This window comes from Sarcophilus harrisii, chromosome 1 (genome assembly GCF_902635505.1).
Source record: "Sarcophilus harrisii chromosome 1, mSarHar1.11, whole genome shotgun sequence".
In the NCBI taxonomy this organism is placed as follows: Eukaryota; Metazoa; Chordata; class Mammalia; order Dasyuromorphia; family Dasyuridae; genus Sarcophilus; species Sarcophilus harrisii.
In genome coordinates, this window is record NC_045426.1 from 54,674,201 (window position 1) to 54,684,479 (window position 10,279).

Here is a 10,279-nt window from a genome sequence, read left to right on the forward strand (position 1 = left end):
GAGCAGAGGAGGAGAAAGAAGGAGAGAATTTGGAACTTAAAATTTAAAAAAAAATTGATGTTAAAATTATTTTTACATATAATTAGAAAAATTAAAATAAAAAGACCAGAAGTTGAAGAAACTAGTGCTAATCTGCACTGAAAAAGGGAAAATAAGTATTTATCTAACACTGGAAATGAAACCTTTCCTTTTACAAATGAGGAAATCAAGATTGAAAGAGGGATTATATGACCAAGTGAGATTAGTTACACAGCTTTCTGGACTCTCATGCTCTTCCTATTTATGCAACACAGAAGAAAGGAAGGTCAAATCTCATGCTCTCTATGAGGCTTTAACGGGAACGAGTATATTTTCCACTTTTCAAAATGAGCCTCTGTGGTTCCCCTTCATTGGCTGGTAATGCCTGTGCTGCAAATGCCAACGAGCATCTCAGTGCAGAAGGGAGAACGCTCATTTGGATTAATTAGAAAAAGCAATCAAAGAAAACTTCCTTAATTACCAAGTCAACTTTAAGCTGGAACTAATACGCCATTGAACAGAGCTTGATGAAAGTTCAGACAATGATGGCTGGCTGGGGGAAAAGATGACTAAATGATTCAGTCCTTGACTGAATCCCTCAGAATTTTATTTTTAACAGGTTTATTCTTGGACTCATGATATCAGAACAAGTCTTTGTAGAAACACAATCTTATTTATTTTGTACTAAATTATGTGTGATCATGGTATCTTACTCCCTCCCCAGCAAATTGCTAAGTTTTTTGTCTGTGTACCCTCAGAGTCTAGTACAGTGCCTAGACAATGAAAGAAGGAAAAGAATGTTAGAACAGAATGAGAACTTAGAGAATATCGAATTCAGACCATTTATTGAGATTAAAAATGACCCTTAGAGGGGACTTAATAATTTTTTCAGATATGAAGATGTGTTCATTGCTTTCAATAACATACACCTAAATAACAAGTCATGCATCTACAGAATTCTTCATGCATTCATTGGCATACTAATAAAGTATTTTTCTTCAAAAAAAATGACCCTCATAGAAGTGCTAATATTTAGGCTAAGCTTTGTCTCATAAAAGAATAGAAACCAGTTTGAAAGAAGATCATTTTGGCTGAACCATTCAAAGTCAATCAATTGACTTTTCTATCCTCAACATTTAATTTCCCTATTTATCCTTTTTTCTATCCCCTACTACCACTCACAGGAAATCAAATTTATGACTCTCCCTCTCTCCCTTTTTAAAAATACTGTATTATACCCAAATTTCTCAGCTTGGCTTCTAAGGTCCTCCAAAATCTGTTAATAATCTTTATTTCTTACTGTTGGCTCCCCTTCCTTCCCAAATACCACAAGCTGAGTCTCTGGGCTGATCTCTTACCTATGTCTTAAAGGAGTGTCTTTACTCATGCCATTTCTCACCTACTACAGAATCTTCTTTCTCTTTCTTATCCTTGAAAGTTAAGTTCAAATCTCATTCCTGGCAGAAAGCCTTCCCTTATTAGAACCATGGAACTTTAGATGGGAAAGAACCTTAGCAGGCATCTAATCCAGGGGTTCTGAAGCATTTTTTGTATTATGGTCCTATTTGCTAGTCAGGTAAAAACTACTGACTCCTCAGAATTATTCTTTTAGATCACTGAAGGAAATGGTAAATTTGGTTAGCAAAAATCATTCATCAAGTATATGAAAAGCTCTCATGTGGAAAGATACAACCTTTTGTCTAGGACCTATAATCCTAATTCCTTTTCCAAACCTTGAGTCATCATGAACTGTTCTGGAACCATTTCAAGTTTAAAATTGTTATAATAATAATAACAGAGTCATATAATGTTAGAACTAAAAGGGATCTTAGAGGTTAATTAGCACTGCCTTATATTTAACATTTTAAAATTGCAAAGCCTTTTCAGTTATGCTATTTCACTTGTAACTTGCCTTGTTGCAGAGCCAACTGTTTTAAAATCTATCCCCATCTTACAGATGAGCAAACTGAGGCTCAGGGAGAGAGACTAAATTATTTACTCAGGAATAACAATTGAAAGAGTTGGGGTTAGAACCCAGGTTTTCTGATTCCTTATTCAGCAGTTCTCTGTATCTTTTAAGTTTCTCACACATCCAATTGGGGCAAAGTGCTTCCCATCCATTCCCAAATAAATAAGAATTTCAGATCAAATTCTGTCAACATGGTGCTACCCCTCGGGTGATGTAGCTTCTCAGATCTGTGGGTTCTACTATGTATGCTGACCTCTTGCCCTCAATGCCTGGGGGCCTGGACAATGGCTTCTTATTGTAGGATGGGTAGGTTTGTAGGAAAAAGGGGATATTCAGAGACTCTGATATCTGGGCAACCAGCCAGAGGAATCTGACCTCGGTGATACAGTCCCTCTTTTTCCCAGGACTGAGTAGCTTGAAAAGAAGGAAAAGGCTAATATCCAGTGAGAAAGGGTATAACTGGAGGGAATCAAGGTGAAAGGTGAGAAAATAAAGAAAGGGCTTTGGAAATTGTTGGACAAACTGTAAAGATTTAGATTCATTTACCATCATTGGTTCCCTATTCTCTATGGCAGGGCTTCTGAAACTTTTCCCACTTGTGACTCATTTTTTTGCCCAAGACATTTTTACACAACCCTGGATATATATCCAGGCGTATAAAATAGGTATACAAATCAAACATTTACTGATAACAAATCGTAATTTCATGACCCCCCCCACATTCAGTGACATGACCCCATGTGGGATCACAACCCACAATTTAGGAAGCTTTGCTCTACTGGATCAAGTTCAGACTCAGGTTGTTATTTAAGGCCATTTATAATCTGGTCCGAGCCTACCTACTGACATTTGTCTTCCACTGCTCTCTAAAACTCACTTCTCTCTGACCAATGAGACTCACCTACTCATTATCCCTTCCAGAGACATTATGGCCCCTAAGCTTCTTCTTCCTGACTTTACTCATGCGCTTTCTTCCACCTTCAAAGTCCTTTTCACTAATGTCTAAATAAGAAACTATGCCCAACACTAGGAACCGAAACACAAGAAGAAATAATTCCTGCCCTCCGGGAGCTTATATTCCAATGAGGGATATAATATACCCATGTCAATATAAAGCTTCTAAAAATATTTAAAATGTTCAAATGAGATAATCTCTCTAATGTACTTTATAATAATCTTAAAGCACTAGTAAATATTATTGTTCTTATTATTAACAATACAAATAAATTTCAAGAGAAAATTCTAGTACCTTAGGAGGTATTGGAAATCAGAGAAATCCCTGTATAGTAAATAGCAAATGAACTTTGCAATAAAGGAAGCTTATGGATCAATCATGAGGGGAGCTAAGTAGAGCAACAGGAAGAGACTCATCTTCATGAATTCAAATTTGGCCTCATACACTTACTAACAGTGTGAACTTGGGCAAATCACATCACCTGTTTGCCTCAGTTTCCTTATTTGTACACAACGACCTAGAGAAGGAAATGGCAAACTACTTCTGTAACTTTGTCAAGAAAACCCTAAATGGAGTCACAAAGAGTTAAACACAAATGATCAAAAAAAAAAAAAAAACCCAAACAAACAAAACAAAAAAACCCCAAACAAACAAGCAACCCCCCCCCCAAGATTTATTATAGGAGAAAGAGATGAGGAATAAGTGCATTATTGATACGACAGACCGCTTGTAGGATGAAATGTAGATGATGGCATTTTGAAAATATGGGTGACTGGAAAGTTGGTGATACTTTAGACAGAAAAAGGCAAAGTTCTAAGAATAGGAAAAACAATGCATTCTGCTTTAGACATATAGAATCTGAGGTACCTATGGCACATCTAAGTTGAATGGGCACAATAGGCAGCTGGTGATTTTGGATTGGAGACCAGGGCAAGATAAGAGTTAGACATTATCTACATAGAGATGAAAATTAAATGTGTGGGAGCTAATAAACTCACTGAAAGTGTAGAGAGGTTAAAAAAAAAAAACATTCAAGAGAGAACCATGGGCAATAGCCATACTTATTGGGCATTAGCCAGATGATGATTCAGAAAAAAAGGGTTATGGGGTGGTTGGATAGGAAAAAGGACTATCAACAATGAGTGATCCAGAGGTGCAAAAGGATCCAGTAATAGTCCCAAATGTTCTAGGGAAGGCAAGAAGTATGAAAATGGAGACAAAGCTATTTGATTTAGAAATCAGGAAATCATGGATAACTTTGGAGAGCATGTTTTCTTTCTGTCAGTGATGAGATTAAAAGGTGGATTGCAGAGGGTGGAAAAGTGACTATGGGGAAAGGAAACAGAGGTAAGGTGTAAACATTTTTTTTCCTAAAAGTTTGGCTGAGAAAGACAATAATGGATATCGGAAATTAAAACTGAGTAGGGAGAGTCTGGTAAGGGTTTTTGTTGTTTTTTTGCTTTGTTCAGGATGACGAGACTTGAGCAAAATTGGGAAAATTTGAGTATAATTGTGGGGAATGGAAATTAAAGATCGAAAAGGGGAGAGGAACACGGGAGCAATCTGTTAGAGATGGGAAGGTACACATAGAGAGGTTGGCTTACCAATGAGAAGGGTTACCTACTCATTAAAGGCTGGAGTAAAGGACAGAATGGAAAATGTAATCAAGAGACTGTGAGGAATGGAGAGAAAGGTATGGTTTTCTCTGTAAAATATAAAGAGGGATCCTTAGCTGAGTGTAGAAGAGGAAGGGACAGTATTGGAGGCTCGGTCTGGAATACACACTAGACAGATTGGGAAAGAAAACCAATTAGGGAAGAATAAAACGATTATCTTTTTTGCATTTAGGATTCTGTTGAAATTAGGTAACAAATGTATGCAATCTACATTTAGGATGGATTATAAATGTGGAGACACCAGAGAAAGGAATATTGATCAGTAAGCTATCACAATATTCCTTACAAGAGATCATAAGGCTTTAATGGCACTGTAGAGCTCTGTGAATGGGATTATTATTGTCCAGTCATTTTTCTGTTGTGTCCAACTCTTCATGATTTCCTTTAGGATTCTGATACTGGAGTAGTTTGTGATTTCCTTTTCTAGTTCATTTTATAGACTTGTGACCTTAAATTCCTCAACTGTAACATAAGGTTGAACTACATGGCACTGAAGGTGTCTCCCACATTTAAATCAATGATCCTATCAATTTTCTGATTGAACATGGAGGTTAAAAGGATAAAGGAAAATGAAGGATTCCAAGGTAGTGAGCCTGGGTGACTGAAAGAATGGCAGTAGAATTGATGGAAATAGGGAAGTCTGGAGGACGGATGGGCTTTGAGTTGTTTGGGATATTTTGGGTTTGAGATATGTCCAGCTGAAGATGCCCAGAAGACTGGAATTCAGGAAACCTGATTTCAAATCCAGCTTCAGATACTTCCTTGTTGTATGACCCTGGACAAGTCAGTTAACTCTATCTGCCTGTTTCCTCCTCTGTAAAATGGAGATGATGGTAGCACTATCTCCCAGGGTTATTTTGAGAATAAAATGAGGTATTTGTAAAACACTTTGTTATATAGCTCCTTAAGAGCTATGTAAATAGCAGAACAAGAAGGATGAGGACTGAAAGAGATCATTAATTACAGTTAAGATGGCTATAATCTTTAGGAGAACAGTTTCAGGAGAATAAGAGAGTCAAGACTCCAGATTGCAAGGGACTGAGAAAAGAGTGATAAATGAAGAAGTGGAGAGAAGTCTTTCAGGATAATTTGCTGAAAAAGGGAAAACTGATGTAGCTTAAGGACATGACAGAGTCAAAGTGAAAACTTTGGAATGAGAAGACCTGAACAAGCTTTTAATCTATGAGACAGAAGTCAGTGAAAAGGAGAAACTGAGGATGAGAGAAAAAAAGGGAAGGACTCAGTAGGAGGCAACTTCTTAGAGAGAAGAGGGCGTGGGATCCAAGGCACAAAAGTAGGGGTTTAGATTCTTCCCCTCTAGTGGCCCCTAAGTAAATTTGTCTCAGGCAGTTAAGTATTTCTTTAGCAAATGAATAACAAAAAGGCAAGGTTACTGCACAGCTGAGGATCAGTGCAAACTTTGGGGGATGAAAAAGGGAGAGAGGCAGAAGAGAAAGATGAAAAAGGAGAGATGGAGGGACAAAGACAGAGAAGAGAGTGACAAGGGCAGAAAGACAGAAAAACACAGATATATAGAGATACTCAGAAAGATAGAGAGAGAGAGGAAAAATGAGAATTATCCTTCTGCTCAAAAATCCTCCAGGAGCTCCCTATTATTTACCAAAATTAAAAAAAAAATCTTTAGCATGTCACTCAAATGCTTACCCAATTCGTTAATTTTATTTTCCACCATTTTTATTTTTCTCAGCTACATAGCCTGATCTATCCAACTTCAGTTACTCTCTGTTCCTGAAACATAGGTCCCTTTTCTTTCCTACTCCCTCCCCCTCAATACTAAAATATATTCCCTCAGATTCCCTTGGTTAGAATTATTCCATACTTCCCTCAGAACATACTCCATCCAAGAATCAGACTGTCAACAACTGGAAGTGACTGGGGCAGCTAGGTGGTGCAGTGGATAGAGCACCAGCCCTGAAGTCAGGAGGACTTGAGTTCAAATGTGACCTCAGACATGTACCAGCTGGGTGACCCTAGGCAAATCACTTAACTCTTTCTACCTCGGTTTCATTATCTGTTAAATAAGCTGGAGAAGGAAATGATGAAGCATTACAGTACCTTTGCCAAGAAAACCCAAAATAGGGGGTCATATAGAATTGGACGTGATTAAAAGAATTCAACATTATTAGCAAGATACAACTAATCTGCCTCCTTAAAACACCTACCCATGGACTCCCTGAGCTGCTTCCCTGGGGCCAAAGCAAAAAAAGTTTAATCTCTCTTGTATCTGAGAACCCTTCAAATTGGACAATGATCAAGCCTCTCACCTCCTCACCAATTTTATTCAGAGCTCTCTCTGCTTCCTTGATCATTACAAGACTGGACACTGCCTTTTACTTCTACCTAAAGGTCCTCAGCTCCCCATTTATTAAGCACCTACTACAAAATGGAGATATTTGTCCTACCTAAATGTCAGCTGTGAAGGAAGTCCTTGGTAACCCCTCAGGTATTAGAAAAATGTGGACTTACTGTGTGAGGGCAGTGTTCCAGGTGCCAAGGAAGATATGAAAAACAAGAGTCTTGGAAAACTTACAATCTAAAAGAGTCTACAAAATATACTATAAAACGGCTATCCCTGAGCTCGAGAGTCCCCCTGGTAGAACTCAGATCCCAAGAAACTGAGACATAACGACCAAAGCTCTATCCAGAAAGTATGAGATATTAAAGATCAGGGCAGACAGACTGCAAGAAGAGAAATAATTCAGGAAGAAACTGAGTACCAGAACTCTTCATATGAAACCATTTTAGAGATCAATTCTGGGTTTGCTAACCAATGTTTACAAAACTACCTTCCATTCATTCTTGGTTTCCAGCATCCATGTCTCCCTAATAAACAGCTACTTTCTGTTTTAACTGTGAGTGAATTTTCAGTTAAATATCTGTTCAAATATGAGCAGATGATCAGAAACAACATTTCTGGACAATTTCTGAAAGGTCTGGTAGGTAATGTCACCAGATATAGATTGCTAGATATCCTAATGCAACCCTAGCTTTATTAAAATACAGAATCAATATTAAGCCTGTGATTACATAGGTTTTCAATAACATTTCATTTATTTCCATGTTCCAGTCTTCCCAGTTGATTGTCTTGTTCTGCTGTATTATTTCCCTCCCTAAGAAACCTTGACAAATTTCAATAAACTATACAAACAAAATGTCTCAGCTAAAGACAGGGCAAAATGATGAATTTCATTGATGAATAATACCTTCTATTGTTAATAGTCTCAAGTCTTGGGAAATTAGTATTAATTATTATGACTTACCTTGGCCATCTAAAATATTTCACATAACTCGATAAAAATATCATTTCAGTTCAAGACTCTGAAGGAAAGTAAATGTATATGGCTACTCTCTTTTGTTTTAACTGTAAAGACCAGTAAACGCTACTGTTCCAAATTCTAAATTCCACTCTATCTGTATGTCACAAGAAGATCAGGTTAAAACTTCATAGCAAGCAGTACTTTGCATGCTAAAGAAGAAAAATATATTCATCTATATGTTTAGTACAATGGAGGGAATGCCCCTGTCACTAAGATTGTGGATCTGTGGAAAGAATGATGCTGGGATAGACTTGGCAGGAATCTTGGATATGAACATTTTAACTTTCTCTGGAGATTTTAGCCACAAAATGATTCAGCCAAAACAAACAAAATCTTATCAAAATACAGAAAGATCTGGAGAAGGCTAAGTTCACAGAAAAGTTAAAACAAATCATTCCAGATTTCTGGATATATGTGTCTATATGTATATGTGTCTATATACATATATGTATGTGTATACAAACATAAATATATATGCATACATATGTATTTATATTGGGTCAACATATACACATATTTCAGCTAAGCTCAGCAAAAACATGGCTTTAGCCATGTTTTAGTGTAGAAGAAATTTGAATTATATGTCTCCAGAGATTAACAGAGCCCTTAAAAATGTCTTCAGTGTTCAATTTATACATAAAAGAAATTGATAGGCTAATTTTCCCAATTACTAATAGAAATGTACATAATCGGATCACAGAAGTATATAAAAATAAATCTTCTTATATGCAGATTGTAATTTCAGAACTCTAATGCCATCTGCTGGACATCAAAGAAAACTATAGAAAACTGAACAGAAGTGACTGAGAATACGGTTTTAGGAATGAATTTTGTGGTCTTTGGATTCCCTATGAAAATGTGATGAGGAAGGGCTTGTAGCTCCTGAGCAAATGGCTCTGGGGAGACTTTCGCACTAGATCCTGGTGTTAACTTGGAGCAGCTTCCATGTGGGGAAAGCCCTTAGCATCCTGAGGGGCTTTACTGGCACCCATCCTTGCATCGGCCCAGTTCCTTGCTGCTCTTCTATTTTTTCCTTCTCCCATTCCCTCTCCTCCCTCTCTCTTGCCAGACGAGCCCATTCAATCACATTCACAAACTAGTCCACTCTGCATTGTGGCCTCTCGTATTTTGTACTTCCTCCGCAGCCTTTCTTTCATCTCTTTTAATCGCCAGCATTTTCCTTCACCTTTTTGCTTCTGACATCTCTTCTCCCCATGGATTCCATTTGTTTCCAATATTTTAATAAAAAGAGAGGCTGAAACAGACTGACTAGATTCCCTGGGGTGGATGCCAGGAGATGATGTGGATGGGAATCCTAGAGGTTGGCCAAGACAGACTGATTTGTGGCACTGGAGGGAACCATGAGATCAGGGATCCACCTGGGTGCAGATATGTACCTAACTCCCTCACCTGGCTCCCAAATACATCATAACGACAGCTAGCAGTTAGTGTTTTAAGATTTACAAAGCACTTTACCTATTTTCTCCTATGATCCTCACAACCACCCTGGGAGATAGGTGCTGTTATCATCCTCATTTTACAGATGAGGAAACTGAGGCAATCAAGTTAAGTGTTACCCAGGGTCACACAGCTACTGTCTGAGGAAAGATCTCAGTGCAGGTCTAGTGCTATTGGTGGTGTGAACTGCAATATTTTCCTTTTGATTTGAACTTACTGTATAATACCTAAGTTCATCTGGTTCACTCATTCTCCTTTCTCAGTGTTTGATAAGGAGCTGAAGAGACTTTTCTATGATTTTTGGCTTTATTTTCCAACCTCTTACCCCTTCCCCCCCCATGAGAATGTGGCCACTCGCTTGCAAGAACACGCTGGTTTATGTTGGGATGGAGGGCAAAGAGGCAGCCGTGGGGTCTTCATGGTCTTCTCTTTGCATTTTCTAATCTTTGGTTTGGACCAATCCCCCTGGGCAGAGAAAGAAAGTGACCTTGCTCTTAATATGCTCCTCAGTGACACAGACCCAGAGCAGTCAGAAGGATAAATAATAATAATAAAAAAATACCAACAAGTCATGAAGAACAAGCTCTGTTCTCTGACAATTCTACAACCAGGCGGACTCGCCCACCAACTGTGCAATCAGCACACGCTTACTGAGGGCTGGCTGTGGTACAAGGGACCATTCTGGGTCCTGTGATCATCAGTTAAGCTTTCATAACAACGAAGCATTTCTTAGGAACTCCTGGCACAAAGGCTCCCTTGGCCAAAGCAGACTGGCCACCTCTGTAACATGGAATCCTGGGGCACCACCAGGCTACGTGGCCCGCTAAGGATGACTGGAGCCAAGTCCATGCTAACGTGGGTCTCA

At 38.4% G+C, this 10,279-nt stretch overlaps 1 protein-coding gene across 2 annotated transcripts in view; it reads right to left on the reverse strand.

The window, feature by feature from the left end:
• Nucleotides 1–8,131, reverse strand: part of C1H3orf20 (chromosome 1 C3orf20 homolog) — a 94,405-nt gene extending 86,274 nt beyond the window's left edge. The window contains exon 1 of one of the 2 annotated variants that reach the window (XM_031955763.1): nt 7,900–8,129. In XM_031955763.1, the coding sequence (XP_031811623.1) occupies nt 7,900–7,908 (9 nt within the window). In that variant the 5' untranslated portion in view covers nt 7,909–8,129. Of the gene's footprint in view, nt 1–7,899 lie in introns of both variants that reach the window. The other variant, XM_031955768.1, reaches the window with a different exon arrangement.
• Between the last annotated feature and the right edge of the window lie 2,148 nt (nt 8,132–10,279).